At 39.9% G+C, this 17,228-nt stretch overlaps 1 protein-coding gene across 1 annotated transcript in view; it reads right to left on the bottom strand.

Moving 5' to 3' along the window:
• LOC126277935 (UPF0602 protein C4orf47 homolog) overlaps positions 1 to 17,228 on the bottom strand; it is a 138,861-nt gene that overhangs the window by 51,087 nt on the left and 70,546 nt on the right. Inside the window, exon 5 of the mRNA XM_049977520.1 lies at positions 13,307 to 13,433. Within this exon, the coding sequence (XP_049833477.1) occupies positions 13,307 to 13,433 (127 nt within the window). The remainder of the gene's footprint in view (positions 1 to 13,306; positions 13,434 to 17,228) is intronic.

Genomic DNA, 17,228 nt, shown 5'->3' with positions numbered 1-17,228 from the left:
ACTTGAGACTGAACAGACTAAAGGACAGGTGAAATTAAACCACACTAGCTACATACAGCAGCTGCTAAGATAATTTAAAATGTGTGACTACAAAGGCATAGTTACCCTATGTAATGACAACTGTTTTGAGAAGAATAGAATGACAAACCATTTGACCAAAAATTGCACCAAAACACAGTGGGCTGTTTGGCAGTAGTAGCCGACCGAGACAGACACAACAACAGGGAAGTAACCACTTTTGTGACATTTACGAGTTCCTAACCGGGAGCGAATTTTATTGTATCATCTGTGTGCTTTAAAAGTTTAGTTCCTTGAGTTTCTGTGTGTAAATATAATATCTAATAGTCACAGTTCTCGTGTTTTCATTTGCGTTGGAAAGTAAACCGATTTTGTGACATATTACAAGTTCCCAATCAGGGGAAAATTAATTAGTTTCACCTGGGTGCTTCGGTAGTTAGGTTTTTGAATATCTGTGTATTACTAGACAAAGTTCGTGCGTTTTTGTCAGGGTCTACAGTAAACTTGTGCAGCACGTGCCGACAGTCCGTTTATCTGCATAGTTTAGTTTTCCACGGTCTTTAGTATAGACAGGGACTGCGATCGTTGTGTGAGGATGTGAGCCGAGATGGTGACACTTTGCTCTTAGCTTCAGACTGTGATGGCTTCAATTACACACCTTGAGGCTGCAATGGATGGGCACCACTCTTGTGGGCCAGTCGTGGGGACCCAAGGGACATTCAGCATGTCAGAGTCCTCTGATCGGTCCTCACCACTGGCCAACCCAGTTACTGCTCGCACTGAGGCTGACCCCTCGCCTGTGGTCGAGTAGAAGGTCGCCCCAGGGTGAAGCAGGCAGTGAAAGACTTCCGAGGCGGCCGCACATAATGCTTGCAAGATCTGGGCAATCACAGAGGGTGGGATTATTGGTAGTTAGGAGATCCAACGTAAGGTGCGTTATGGGCCCCTTAGGGTTTTGGCTCACAAGAAGGGTAAGAAAACCAATGGGTACTTCATGTGCATGCTTTGTGGAGTCATTACAGATGAGGAAAGGGTCTTCCAGATGCCATGAAGAGCACAGCGTGCAGCCAACTGCAGGTGGTTGCTCATGTTGGTACCAGTGATGTGTGTCACTTTAGATCGAAAGAGATTCTCTATGGTTTCGAGCAGCTAACAGAAGTGGTAAAGGCTGCCACTCTTGCCTGCAAGATGAAAGCACAGCAGACCATTTGCAGCATAGTCAACAGGACCAACTGCGGACCTCTGGTACAGAGCCAGAATGAAGGGTCTGAATCAGAGGCACAGACTGTTCTGCGACCGTGTAAGCTGCAGATTCCTCAACTTGCGCCAAAGGGTGGTTGGGTTTCGGGTTCCGCTGAATAGGTCAGGTATCCACTATACACAAGAGGTGGCTACACGGGTAACAGGGGCTGTGTAGCATGGACTGGGCTGTTTTTTAGGTTAAATGGTCTCAGGAAAACACAAGAAGGGTTTCAGTCACAAAGGGTGCAGGCTGAACACAAGAAGAATGTAGATACAGGAACCATTTGTATAACAATTGTAAATTCTCGTAACTGTGTTGGAAAAGTATCAGAGCTCCAACCGCTAATAGAAAACACTGATGCTCAAGTCGTTATTGGCACTGAAAGCTGGCTAAAGCCGGATACAAGCTCAGCCAAAATTTTTGCAAAGAACCTAACGGTTCGAGATGACTAGGTGTTGTGTGATGTCCTTAGGTTAGCTAGGTTTAAGTAGTTCTAAGCTCTAGGGGACTGATGACCATAGATGTTAAGTCCCATAGTGCTCAGAGCCATTTGAACCATTTTTGAGCCTAACGGTGTTCCGAAAGGATAGGTTAAACACGGTTGGCGGTGGAGTGTTTGTTGCTGTCAGAAGTGGTCTAACTTGTCGCGAAATTGAAGTAGATACTTGCTATGAGTTAGTATGGGCAGAGCTCACTGTTGGTAACCGGAATAAAATAATAATTGGATTCTTTTACCGACTTCCCAATTCAGAAGATACAGTTGCTGAAAGAGTGAAAGAAAACTTGAGTTTGATTTCAAACACGTACCCGACTCATACGATAATAGTTGGTGGTGACTTTAATTTACACTCGATATGTTGGCGAAAATACATGTTTAATTCTGGAGGTACGCATAAAATATAATCCGAAATTGTGCTTAACACATTCTCTGAAAATTATTTCGAGCAGTTAGTTCATGAGTCCACGCGAATAGTAAACTTGACCTCTTAGCAACAAGTAATCCTGAGTTAAGAATGAGCATCAAAACTGATTCAGGGATTAGTGAACACCGGTTTGTCATACCGAGACTAAATATTGTAATCCAGAAATCCTCGCAGAATAAGGGAAAAACATACCTATTCAAAAAAACAGATAAAAATTAACTTGACGCCTTCTTGAGAGACAATCTCCACTCATTCCAAATTAATAAGTGTAGACCAGATGTGGCTTAAGTTCCAAGAAATAGAATCGGCAGCAACTGAGAGATTTATATCAAATAAGTTAACAAATGATGGAGCTGATCCTCCTCAGTTCACAAAACGGATTAGATCACTGTTGCAGAAATAACAAAACAAACGTGCCAAATTTAAACAGACCCAAAATGTCCAATACGGCGATCTTTTACAGAATCTCGAAATTTAGCGCAGACTTCAATGCGAGATGCTTATAGCAACTTCCACAACGAAACTTTGTATCGAAACCTTGCAAAAAATCCACAGAGATTCTGATCCTATGTGAAGTATGTTCGCGGCAAGAAACAGTAATGCCTTCCCTGTGCGATAGCAATGGAGATACTATCGAAGACAGTGCTGCCAACACAGAGTTACTAAACACAGCCTTTCGAAATGCTTTCACAAAAGAAGACGAAGTAAATATTTCAGAATTCGAATCGCCAAAATGAGTAACGTAGACGTAAATATCCCCAGAGAAGTGAAACAACTTAAATCACTTGATAAAAAGCAAGTCTCCTGGTCCAGACTGTATGTCAATTAGGTTAATTTCGGAGTACGCTGATGCATTAGCTCCATACTTAACAATAATATACAACCGTTCGCTCAACGAAAGAACGATACCCAAAGACTGGAAAGTTGCACAGTTCACACAAATATTCAAGAAAGATAGTAGGAGTAATCCACTAAATTGCGGGCCCATATCGTTAACGTCGATATGCAGCAGGATTTTGGAACATACATTATGTTTGAACATTATGAATTATCTCGAAGAAAACGGTGTATTGATACGCAGTCAACATGGGTTTAGAAAACATCGTTCCTGTGAAACACAACTAGCTCTTTATTCACATGAAGTGTGTGGTGCTATTGACAAGGGATTTAAGATCAATTCCTTATTTCTGGACTTCCGGAAGGCTTTTGACACTTTAATACACAAGCGCCTTGTAGTGAAATTGCGTGCTTATGGAATACCATCTCAGTTATGTGACTGGATTTGTGATTTCCTATCAGAGAGGTCACAGTATGTAGTAAAGGTCTGAAAGTCATAGAGTAAGACAGAAGTGATTTCTGGCGTTCCCCAATGTAGTGTTGTAGGCCCTCTGCTGTTCCTTATCGTTATAAACGATTTGGGAGACAATCTGAGCAGCCGTCTTGCGTTGTTTTCAGATGACGCTGTCGTTTATCGGCTAATAAAGTCATCAGAAGATCAACACAAACTACAAAACGATTTAGAAAAGATATATGTATGGTGCGATAAGAGGCAGTTAACCCTAAATAACGAAAAGTGTGAGGTCATCCACATGAGTGCTAAAAGGAACTCGTTAAACTTCAGTAACATGATATATAAGCCTAATATAAAAGCTGTAAATTCAACTAAATACCTAGGTATTATAATTACAAACAACTTAAATTGGAAGAAACACATCGAAAATGTTGTAGGGAAGGCTAACGAAAGACTGCGTTTTATTGACAGGATACTTAGAAAATGTAACATACCTACTAAGGAGACTGCCTACACTACACTTGTCCGTCCTTTTTTGGAATACTGCTGTGTGGTGCGGGAAACTTACCAGATAGGACTGCCAGAGTACATCGAAAAAGTTCAAAGAAAGGTAGCACATTTTGTGTTCTAGCGAAATATGGGAGAGAGTGTCACAGAAATGATACAGGATTTGGGCTGGACATCATTGAAAGAAATGCATTTTTCGTTGCAGAGTAACCTTCCCATGAAATTCCAATCACCAACTTTCTCCTCTGAAAGCGAAACTATTTTGTTGACACCGACCTACATAGGGAGGAACGATCGCCACGATAAAATAAGGGAAATCATAGTTCGTACAGAAAGATATAGCTGTTCATTCTTTCCGCTCGCTATACGAGATTGGAAAAATAAAGAATTGTGAAGGTGGTTCGATGACCCTCTGCCAGGCACTTAAATGTGATTTGCAGAGTATCCATGTGGATGTAGATGTCTATATCTCCACATGTACTCAGCCTGATATTGTCTTTACTGCAGGAAGTTTGGATCAATTCAATTCTAAACCTCATGTTTCTCGCTGGGCCAGAGAAAAAATGGTGTTTAACAGGCCCGGGTCTATGGCAGGGGCAAACCAGAGTATCTGTCCTGGTTGGCAATTTCAGGGGGTGGAAAATTCATACTCTTGAAGAAAAAAAAGCTTATTGCGCAAAGAGCCTAGGACATGCTGGTCTATCAATCATTAGCGTGATTTTGAAATGCATCACTGTTGTTTTTTAAACATTTTTGAATACATTCTAAGGTGATTTATGAGCGAATCGTAAGTTGATTTTTGAATACACGCACAGTGCACATAAGTTCTTTGCCAGAGGATTTCCCAACTCATCGAGAAATAGAAAACTTCCCCACAGACAGAAGAGGACAGGGCTGTAAGACCTGAGCCAAGTAAACCAGAACGGGTGACCAATCGCTATTTGTTTGTGTATTTGACTGGGTGTGTGAATGATAAAAATTGTTATAATTACTAGCGAAATCTGGAGTGGAAACAAACGACTAACAGGAATAGCAGATAACAATATCCACATTATATGATACTATTAATAACATACATGCATCAATCGTTTGTGCTGCGAAGTTCATCTATGGAGTAGGAGTTGAGCACCAATAAACCCTTTAGACTCCTCTCAAACTGAACTCTATTATTAGTTAATTTTATGGCTGCTGACATGTTACTGAAAATGAGTATTGTTGAACAGTGAGCACTTTTTTGAAACAAAGTAAGTGACTTTAAAACTTTGTGAAAAATATTCTTATTTCTGGTGCTGATTCCATTAACTGAGATCCAAATTTGAAGAAAAAAGGTATATTTTTAATGACAAATTTCATTAAGGAACAGATATGTTGGGAAACAGCAGTTAGTATTCCCAGTTCCTTAGATAGCCCTCTGCAGGACGTCCTTGAGTTAACACTACACATAATTCATATTGCTTGTTTGTGTGCTTGGAAAACTTAAGCATGACTCGATGAATTGAAAATAATCACATATGACATTATGGAATGAGAGTAAGAGTACCGGTAGTACACTAACTTTTTATTTGTATATCACTAGAGACCGAATTATATGCATCATAAAAAGCTTAAAACATATATGCAAATATGAATGAAAAATGCTTTTTCTCTGCCTCATGAACACTGGGTGTTGTGTGATGTCCTTAGGTTAGTTAGGTTTAAGTAGTTCTAAGTTCTAGGGGACTGATGACCATAGATGTTAAGCCCCATAGTGCTCAAAGCCATTTGAACCATTTTTGAAAAATGCTTAAAAATGCACGAAAAGTTTTGAAATATGCAAGATATAATAATAAAAAACATGGTAGTTACTGTGTGCATTATATCTAAAAGTCGAACCTGTGCATATCAATTGCTTGGAACATTTAGAACGCTCATATCTTTTTCTTAATACTTTTTGGTTGAAGTTAGGAAGGGGCCTTTCTGACAGTATTTTCCAAAAATTTGCAAAATTGGGACGCACACCGTGTTTCAAGAATTGTTCCTTCTTGCTATTATTGTCGGTAACAGGCGGATGCGATACAAGTGAGTCGCAGCGAAGCAATCGATATGCACACGACAAACTTCGAGTCTCGAGATATATCACACACAGAGGGGCATGCTGAAAAGCTCCGTTATACTTTATTTAAAAAACAACATACAAAAATACACATACAGACATGAATTTCTTGAACAGCATTAACTTTTAATTAATCGTCCGTTCTACACCATCTGAGGTCAGTTGGCACTTGTTTCTGGTAAAAGTTCAACTGTCCCATTGATAAAAATATCAACTTGGAACAAGGGTTGAAGGCCTGGGTTATTGTTTAAAATGTTATCAAACTTTTCATTTTCACTCGAATAATTGTATTCATTAGCTGAATAGGTTCATTCAACGCCAAACGTTGGGTCAAGCTTTTTAATACTTATAGGTATAAAGGAGAAATGAGTGCTAATCACAGCAATGTCTTTTTTAACACCGGAATCATTAAACTCTTCCTTGCGCTGGCAAACTGCCAAGCCCTTTTCACTATCGAAGTCGTATGCTACTCCTCTAATGTTCACTTTAAAACAACACAGCTTCGACCCATGTACTCCAATGAGTTGCCACTGGTTCAGGAGATAAAGGCACCTTTTTTAGTTTTTCTTTGTAGGTCTTGATGCGAGCAGAAGCCTTCAGAAACACTTTCTTTGTGGATGAAATAAGTTTATTTACATTCACAAACATGGAACGTGTGAATGGAAGTCGATGTATTGTTGCAAATTGGAAATGCCTTTACGGCCTCTCCCATCAGCCACCACGAGTGTCAACTTTGTATGCACGTGCAGTAATCCATGAGCAAAGGACGTCACATGGATCAAATTGGGATAAAATATTCGAGGCACTTTTCCCCTTTTTATCATATGGGGACAGCGTCTGAAATAAACACAAACACACTTTCATTTGCGAAAGATTCTGGAAATATTTTTCTTATACCCTCATTCACAAATCTGGCGATCGTAGAATGATTTACTTTGTCGAGTTCTTTGTAGGCCGTTACATAGAATGAAGGCTCTTCTTTCAGGGTACCAACAAGTAAATTTGCAATGTAACTGCTACAAGTGTGTACAGTTTCGTCAACTGAAATCAGATAATGCTGTCGTTGAGTTCATTGCGTATTTCTTCCAGAACATTTACGTGAATTGTCGGTATGTAATTTTTATGCAATGTTGATTCATCTGGTATGTTTTGATTTAAGCAACATCTGCGCAAGAAGCTTTTGACGACAGGATTTGTAAGTTTCTGAGGAGGATTATTTCTTGCAATGAATGTTTCACATAGATCCATGTTAAACCGAGTTTTTTTGTTACCTTTGGACAAATCACTGATACTGCAAATCGCTGTTGTCAGAGGCTGTTGCTGTGTGGTCATTTCTTCTGTATTGCTGCGATATGAAGACTTGTCTTGACATGCTTGTCTATTTGAAACTTTTTATTGCACGAAACGTTTTTCTCGCAAACTCGACAATATAAAACAATTCTGTCTTATGTAAGTGTTCAAGGATCGACATTTCTTTTGTCTGGCGGCATGGCGCACATCATGTTTTATTTATTTATTTTGATCCTCTTAATCATAAATTGTACAGAAATGCACATCATGATCTAGGACAGGTCATTTGATACATATTAGGCATTTATAAGAAGAGGTACATGTCTATGAATCTATAAAATGATTACATATATATGTCACATCTGTAATGTACTTAAGTCTTATTTTTATTCTGTACCAGAATTTAGCATTTATACCAATAAAACTTAAATTCAGTTATGTAACATAAGGTCAATAGTTTGGGATCCATTGTCTGATGTTTTTGTAGAGCAGTTCCTTATAGCAGGATGTTTTCGAGGAATTCTTGTATGCTGTAGAGGCAGCGTTTAATTAGGAGTGACCGTTGTTTTTCTTTAAAATCCTTCACTTGTGTAATTTTCTTCAATGCTATTGGGAGATGATTGTAGAGTTTTATTCCCATATAATTGACGCCTTTACTGTATAGTTTTGTTGAATGAGGAATTACTCGTAGAGAGTTCTTTGACCTTGTATCATGTTGGTGCCAGTTTGAGTTTATATCTAAGTTGCTAGTATTTTTCTTGGTGAAACATAGTGCGTCCAGTATGTACTGACATGGGAGGGGTAATACATTCAGATTCTGGAACAGTGGTCTACAGGATTCTTTCTGCTGTTTGAATAATATTATTCTAACCACATTTTTTTTTTTTTTTTTTTTTTTAGTTTAAGCATCCTCACTGCTTCTGCACTGTGGCCCAAAAGATAATTCTGTTAGAAAGTACACGTTGTAAACACGTTCAACTGTGTACTAGTAAATAGAATGTTAAACTGAAACAATGGACGTGCAACTAAAACCTTCAATTTAATTGTTGCCAACAAGTTTGGTAAGACAGCGGAGGACATCAACCGTTTTTTGAGACACAATATATATACAGTGTCTCAAAAACGGTTACAATATATCAAGATGCTGTAACTTACCAAACGAAAGCGTTGGTATGTTGATAGAGACACTAACAAACACAAACACACACACAAATTTCAAGCTTTCGCAAACCACGGTGGCTTCATCAGGAAAGAGGGAACGAGAGGGAAAGACAAAAGGATGTGGGTTTTAAGGAAGAGGGTAAGGAGTCATTCCAATCCCGGGAGCAGAAAGACTTACCTTAGGGGGAAATATATATTGTATGTATATATATGTAAATATATATTGTATGTATATACATACATAAACCACGGAATAATGTAGATAGAGAGGTAAAAATTGACACACATGCTTCGAATGGCATGGGGTTTTATTAGGGGAAAAAAAATAAAGTTCACAAAATGTCCAACATATGGCCACGTGAAAGACCTCTTGTGCGCGTCTTTTGGTGATGATTGTTTGCTCAGCTACCACTTTCGTCATGCTTGGCCTCCCAGGTCCCCAGACCTCAGTCCATGCGAGTATTGGCTTTGGGGTTACCTGAAGTCGCAAATGTATCGTGATTGACCGACATCTCTAGGGATGCTGAAAGACAACATCTGATGCCAGTGCCTCACCATGACTCCTGACGTGCTTTACAGTGCTGTTCACAACATTATTCCTCGACTACAGCTATTGTTTAAAGAATATCATCTTTGCCTTGTGTTACTTTGTTATGCTAATTATTGCTATTCTGATCAGATGAAGCGCCATCTGTCAGGCATTTTTTGAACTTTTGTATTTTTTTGTTCTAATAAAACTCCATGTCATCCCAAACATGTGTGTCAATTTGTACCTCTCTATCTACATTATTCCGTGATTTATTCAGTTTTTAAATTTATACTGACTTTTTGATCACCCGGTATATATATATTGGGGACGCCAAATGTTATTCTTTCCCAGCTGTTCTTTCTGAGCTGGATGAACCCTGATTGCTTAATACATGCCTATTTTTCTATTGACACTCTTTGTTTACTGTCTGGGATATAGGATTTGAACCATTTTGCAGCATTTCCTGTTACACCATAATAATGTAATATACTTAAAAGGATATTTTGATTTACACAGTCATATACCCTTGATGGATCACAATATATACTAATAGCCTGTAATTTATTGTCTAATGAATTAAGTATATTCTCACTGTTTGTGTAGACTGTGTAGACAGCTTTCACATTACAGTAACCTTTAGAAATCCGAATAGTGAGTAGGATAATATTCTATTTGGGTTCAGATGATCAAAAGAAGATGGCTGTTTACACTGATCAGCCAAAACGTTATGACCACTGTCCACTGGAACATCGTATGCTGTCTAGTGGCACCACGGGCATGTGACATGGTAACCTAAGTATTTAAGCGGAGCAGACACAGATGGGGGATCACCTTAGCAAACATATGGGCTGAAATGGGGAAATCTATTGAGATAAACGACTTAGACAAAGGGCAGATTATTATTACCCAGCGCCTGTGAACGACTGTCTAAAAAACAGTGAAGCTGGTCGAAAATTCATGTACCTACTGACGTGAGCATCTATGGAAAGAAGCAGAAGGACATTGAAACTACCAGTAGGTGCTGAAAGGTAGGACATTCATTACTATTCACAGAATGTGGGGCTCAGAGGCTTGTCTGCAAAGTAGGATAGATGGTGTTCTGAGGCATCAATGCCAAAAAGGCACAATGATGGTGCACGTGCAAGTATTTTGGAGCACACTGTTCAACATACATTGTTGAACATTAATCTCCACAGTAGACCAACCCCACGTGTTCAAATGTTGACCCAATGACATTGTCAATTATGATTGCAGTGGGCACGGGACTATCAAGATTTGATTGTCTTTAATTGGAAACATGTTGGCTCAATGATTCACATTTTTGCTACAGTAGCTCAACGGTCATCTCCACAAATGCCATCATCAGGGTGAATGGTGGCTCAAAACATGCAGCACGCCACAGATACAGGCTGCTAGGAGCAGTAGTGTGCTATGGAAGACATTCTCCTGTGCTTACATGGACCTGTGGCAGTAATCAAAGACACCAGTATGTGTACAGAGACCACTGAGTAAATATGTAGTACTCAATTCAACGAACTGTCTTGGCAAAAGTAAATGCAATGAATCTAACAATAACAGTCAAAACAAAAAGTTACTAACGGATGGGGACAGGAAAAAGTTCTTACTATATGCAGACAGCCATGAGAAAAACCTATCAGCTCCCCTTCATTATGCTCTACATAGAGTCTATGTTAAGAGTATTCTGTTTCTGCAAAAGTTAAACCTGGAGTAACATTAAGTGTTGTAGTCGAAAACCTAATAATAAAAATAAACAATCTGAAAAAGGATGATCACATTGTAATTATGGGCAGTGCCAACGAGGTTTACAAAAGTTTAGCCCTGGATAGCTTGTGCCAGTAGGAGCCAAAATTGCTAACGTTTTGTAGGTCGACATTCACAATCTTTAAACTACGGAAACTTGGCACTACGCACGCCATTTGGTCATGGGATAGTTCAAGTCTTTTACAAATTGTGTTGGCACTGAAAACGGCCTTTTTTGTAGCTAGGACATTGCTTACTTAAAGTAGGTGCTTGAATTGGTGACTCTCTGACATGACACAAGCTTGGTATCATTGAATGGTGCTTCGCCAAACTCTTTCAAAGATTCCTGGCATTGCCCTGAAGTGACTGGTGACATGTTGAATGCAATCCATTAATTCCTCTTCATTTCTAGATGGTTTGCATCCAGGTGGGTGAACTAGAACTTTGAAGAATCCTGACAGGAAAAAGTTTGGTGGCATAGGGTCTGGTGATCGCCGGGGCCATGTCCTACAAGCACCTCTGCCAATTACCCGGCTGTCAAAGAGTTCATGTAAATATCTGCGCACAACATGACTGTTATGTGTGGACAACCTATCATGGTGCAACCGCTTGCATAACAGTATGTCCAGGGGAACATCTTCCAGCACACTGGGTAGTGTTTCTTGCAAAAAGTGAAGGTAATTTGCCCCAGTAAGTCAAGGAGGTAGATGGACCAACCCAATCAGATGGCCACCCGCAATGCCTGCCCAAATTTTAAGTGAAAATCATTCCTGGTGTCCATGGACATCCGTGACATGAGGATTTCCCCTTGCACAGTAATGAATATTTCAAGTGTTATAAAGACCATCCCAATGGAAGATGCACTTGTTGGTAAACAACACAGAGGCGGGAAGTTGGGTTCTTGTGCAACACGTCACAGAAACCACCGGCAAAACCCTAGCCTATGTTCATAGTCTCCCACAGGATTTAGGTCTAGGACAGGGTGGAAACTAAATGGGTGCTGGCCATCATCCCTCAAAACCTCCCAGAGTAAGTGATAAGTGACCCCCTTGTTGTGTCCAACTGCTTGAGTACTTGCCATAGGTGCTTCCTCGAAGCGCTTGAGAACAGTCTCTTCAAATGCAAAATCCCGTTATGTTCGAGGTCTTCCAGCATCACCATGATATCCTGCAATTGAGTCTATTTTGTCAAGTCACCAGTGAATTGCTGTAAATGTTTGTGGGTGTGGGTGGTGTCTTGCTGGATACCGTTCCTCATACAACCGACAAGCTTCATGCGCATTACCATTGGCTAGTCCATAAACAAAAACCACATCTCATTGTTTTTCAAACGAATACTGTGTTGCCATGCTTACTGTAAGACTCAATCAAAGGTGATGTGTGTGTGCTCCAAAGTGAGGCTTATGTGTCAATAGCCTGCCTCTGATTTGAGGTGTAGACAAACAGCAAGACCTATTCGACACATGTGCATATCAATTTGGAGCAGTGACGGGGCGAGGTACATTTGTATATGAACAGAGAACCATACCACTGCCTGTCAACCAACAAATGGCAACAAGGAAATGCCACAGCCAATCAGAGCCCGTAGCGCCAAGCTTCCTTAGTTTAAATATGATGCATTGTCGACCTACACAACACTAGTAATTTTGTTTCCTCCTGTCACCAGCTATCCAGGGTTAAAATTTAATGACACAGTTTTTCTCCACCCTGTATATTTTTGTGGACAAGTTTGAAGGGTCATATGCTGGCTTATAGCATGCATTACATTGCTCAAGATCTACTGTGTTGACCAAGTATGATGATAGAAAGTACTACATCTAAGCCACAATTAAAAGCAGCAAACTCATTGTACTGTAGCGATTCTCCTTAGATGCTGCAAGCAGTGCTCACCACCTGTGAAAAGACTAAAGTATATGTTTTATTGTTTTAGTTCAGTGTATCAGTGTATTAGTTTTCATAATGGGACGATTTGTCGTAAAAGTCATGACCTTCTTTCTCTTTTTTCTGAAGTTATTTGAGCTGATCTTAAATATAACAAGTTACTGGCATTACTGAGTAAAACATTGCAGTGTTGCCCAATAATTTTTACCAGCTCTGCTGCCATAAATATTACTACAAGTTGCAAGCAGCTTTGCAGAAGAAAACATCAAAAGGTACTGTGCAGTTTTACTTATGAACAACAGAAAAATACTGTGGTGGCATTTCAATCTACATGATTTCATTAATTTATTTGCGTGTGACAAAAGTTTCTTCTAGTTTGATAAAATGCAGGATACTGTGTTTTTTGATTAATGGAAGTGTACCCACATCATTGCAAACTTGTTTCAACATAAAACATAATTTTTAATAATTATTACGAAGCACATTTCGCAACAGAATGATCAGATATTGCAAAGCAATATGAAAGTAATGACTACTAGGTACACTATTAATAAAAGAACCACCAGCTATCTTTGCCACAGTAGCTGCTGCTAGTTGATTATTTTACTCACATGTATTCTGGATATGGCGAAAATGTAATATCGGGATAACCTGGTCCACCCTTCTTCGGAGGCTTTGAAAGCATATTCTTTGGCTCCCTTACTCTTGGAGGCTGTGCTCGTTTTAATGGGCTGAAAGCTGCAACAATAAGCATCACATGAAAGTAAAGTGGAAAAAATCAATTTCAGCACACAACTTTCCTAGCAATTTGAGTGCCATGCTTGGACACAAACCTGGAACATTGCTATTGTGGGCAAAGGTCTTACTTGCTGAGCGATACAGGCATGACTCATGACCTGCCTTCTTAGCCTCAGCTCAGTCATTGCCTCTGTTCTATCTTCCAAACTTCACAGCCCTCCTGCATCCTTTCCTCCAGCAGTGCTAGTCATGTCAAGGTGTGCAGAAAGGCTTCTGTGAAACTTTTGGTCATTATTCCTTAAAGCAGCTTTGTAAGTGTCCTGTAAGAGTGCAGAAATTGATCATGCAAACATTCACCCTCTAGCACTGTATGCACATTCCCGCATCTGCTGAATCTGCACATGCCAGTTGTCAGCTGCAAATACAGCTGCCTATACAGAATAAAAATGGAACCTTTCTGCCAGCTGGGTGTTGTGTTGTTACCAGCTGCAGCTCATCCACATCACATTGCATTGGTAGGCTGGAGTATATGTCTGTATCATGTTATGAATAAAGTTATGTAAAAGAGCAGTGGTAGAGCAGTTTGTTGAAGAGTTATAGACACCTCAGAGTGATCGCAAACCAGATCATCATGCGTTCAAAGCTTGGTCAGGAACCAGCTATCATGAGGACATTCACCTCTGGAGCGAAAACTCAAAGAACTCACAGAACATGAAACTGTAAGAAGGGGATTGTGAGGTTGAAGGTGGATAGCTTTGGAAGGAGTATGTTACACAACAGAGGGGACAGAAGGGGTATCACTTTTTTCATCTCCAAGAAGCAGTAGTTGCTGCAATCTCCACCACTGATGACAGTTCTAATGGTCTGATCATTAATTCAATTTACTGTGGACAAAATGTCTGTTTGCTATTTGATACACAGCTCAGATTTCTTCAATATAATGCCATAGAATTAAGGAAGATAGCTGGTGGCAGCCAAGCTGTAAAATCAAATGTTAAATGGCCACCAGGTGCACAGTTACAGAAAAGTTGTGATTAACTCTGTGATAGGCCAAAAAGAGTATGTGGCAAGTGATAAGGAGCAGAGAGAAATACTAGAATGGTATATTTGCATTAGATTTCCTGGCAGCTAACAATGTTTACGTCAGTGTAGCAGAAAGAGAAATCCGATTTGAACATAAAGATTGTGGTTTCAATGGAAACTCTGAAGGCCAGACCCAAAGGAATGGTTAGTGCTGCTGAGGTAATGCGCAAAACTGAGTAGCAAAGAAATTACGCCATTCCAAGTTGACATAAATTTGAGTGAATTTGAGCACACACCCCTGGGAACAGAAAAAAATATGTATATTGACACAAAGATGTCAAAGTGCAAGGGAAGTAATTTGTTGTTGGCAGCGCCATCAGTACACAGTAACTTGCTAGACCAGAGGCACTGCTATGTGGCAATAATTGTCAGTGTCATTAAAGAAGAGCCAAGTGTGAAATTGCATGTTCCAGTAACCATTGCTAATACAGTAATGCAGAAGCAGAGCTACCATGAGAAATTATTGTGGCAACAGTGTCAGACATAGACCCACAAGACATGATAGAAGTACCTACCAAGGAACACGATGCGCAACAGTAAATTATTGTTAACCTAATGATAGCATGAAGAAATCAAATGATGAAGCACTTGAAAGAATCAAACAAAAGCTGCTTACTTAATTAAATCATTTATCATTGGAGAACCTGGAAATAATTTCACCAGTTCTACTTAGCTCTTCTGATAATTTCCAAGAATGGGAGTCCATGTGAGTGCCAATTCAAGGTACTTCACCAGTCTGGGAAACTACAAGCAATGTGAATGGATTGAGTAGGAAAGTCAGAATGTGTTTCACAACTGGCAGGGAAGAGTAACTAATAAATCACAGTGTCAATCCTGGAAACAAGATCAAAAATTTGAAGTTGTTGGTGGGATACTGTAAAAGAGCATTGCTAAAGGAAACCATATCACCATACCTCAAGCCCTATGCAAAAAAGTGTTAAAAGAATGTCATGATAGTTCTTTGGCTAGACTCAGTGAAAAAGAGCAACTAACCCACAAATAGCACAAATCTATCGGTGGCCGAGCCAGGAAGCCAGTGCTCAGTTATGTTCCACATTGTGACACCCACAACAAGCAGAGTGATGTGGGCAAAACCAAAGCACTTTTCTAGAACTCCCAGAAACAAGCACATCTTTTGCATGGGTAGGTCTTGATATTGTAGGCCCCTACCAAAAAATGAATGATGTAAATTGTTATATTTCGGCTGTTCTGAATCATTTCACGAGAAATCCGTTAATGACACAAACCCTAAATCAAAGTGCTGAGACTGTGGTGTGTCTATTTGTTAAAGACTGTAGTTTGAAATGTGGTTCATCTTCTACTATAATCAGTGACCAAGGTTCCAATTTTACTTCTGACTTGCTACAGCAAGTTCGAAGGTTACTGAAGATTGACAAGCATATGAAAATGCCATCTCACCCAGAGGGGAATGATAGAGTGGAAAGACTTCATCAAACCCTCATGAAAATGATGAGTCACTATGTTGGCAGTAAGCACAATTCGTTTGACACCTACATACCATACACACTCAGCACTTACAATATGGAATTTCACATCAGCATGCTATGCAGCCGTTACAAAATCATCTATGGGAGACAAATGACCTCACTGTTTGACTTTGCAACATCAACAAGGGGCCACAGCAATGAAGACATCAGGGATTTAGCTGGCAAGCTACATGAAGTATGGGAGCATGTAAAAGGTTGAAACCAACAATCATTTCTCCAGAAGGTGCTCAACTTGACTGTGGAGCAGTTATATCTAAATATAATGTTGGGTACTGTGTTTATTTGAGCAATCTCATACTGAAAAAATGCCACTTATGAAAGTTTAAATTGTATTTGAAAGGACCATATAAATTCACTAAAATTATCTTACTCATTACATTACAGGTCCAATTGCCACTTTGCTCTAAGATAATACTGATGAATGACATAAAGCCATATTTGAGCTGGCCAGCAACTGAAACACCTGATGAATTGGAAGGACAATCCTGAGACAAACCCCAGAAGCAGCTGAGACACTCACAGGATGCTCCAGATGGTGATCAGCCAATGACTGATAGCAAGATCTGCAGTTCAATGCAGACCAGCCAGGACACTGTTGGATGAGCCAGTGTGTGGGAATGAGCAGCCCTTCAACTTGCTATCTACCATGTCCAAGACAGCACTAAGCACGTGCTAATGCCAGTATTACACTATCATATTTCTTTGTCATAGTTGATATGTCAAATATTTATGTCAAAGAAATGTGATGGTGTAATAGGGAACTTTGTCAAATCTCGCCTGTCATCTTATAAATATAAAAGTCATTCATCTTCAGTCCGCTGCAGTGTGAAATGTAACCGCTGGGAGCGCTGGCATTGCTACAGCTATTTGACGTCTCTGTAGTGAATTTGTAGACATGGCTTCAGAGCTGGTGTGTTCCTTCAACGTTTTTTAAAAAAAACTTGCATCGGCTGGGAGGGGGGGGGGGGAGAGGGGGGAGGGGGGGAGCATGGGGCACACTACATGCTATTAATTGTATGTTGATGGGCAGGTGGCATATGCTGCAGGTGACTTCATGTCCACAATCACAGCTACAGCCATCCACCTCTACATCTGGAAACATCCAGGCGGCTTTTCAGAAATCCAGAATAGAGAATGTGGTCACACTCTAAAACAAATCTTTCATAGCCTTCCATTCTACTTTGTTTATTTTTGAACTCTGGAT

The sequence above is a fragment of the Schistocerca gregaria genome, chromosome 1 (assembly GCF_023897955.1).
Source record: "Schistocerca gregaria isolate iqSchGreg1 chromosome 1, iqSchGreg1.2, whole genome shotgun sequence".
NCBI lineage: Eukaryota > Metazoa > Arthropoda > Insecta > Orthoptera > Acrididae > Schistocerca > Schistocerca gregaria.
This window is presented reverse-complemented; position numbering and strand designations above follow the sequence as displayed.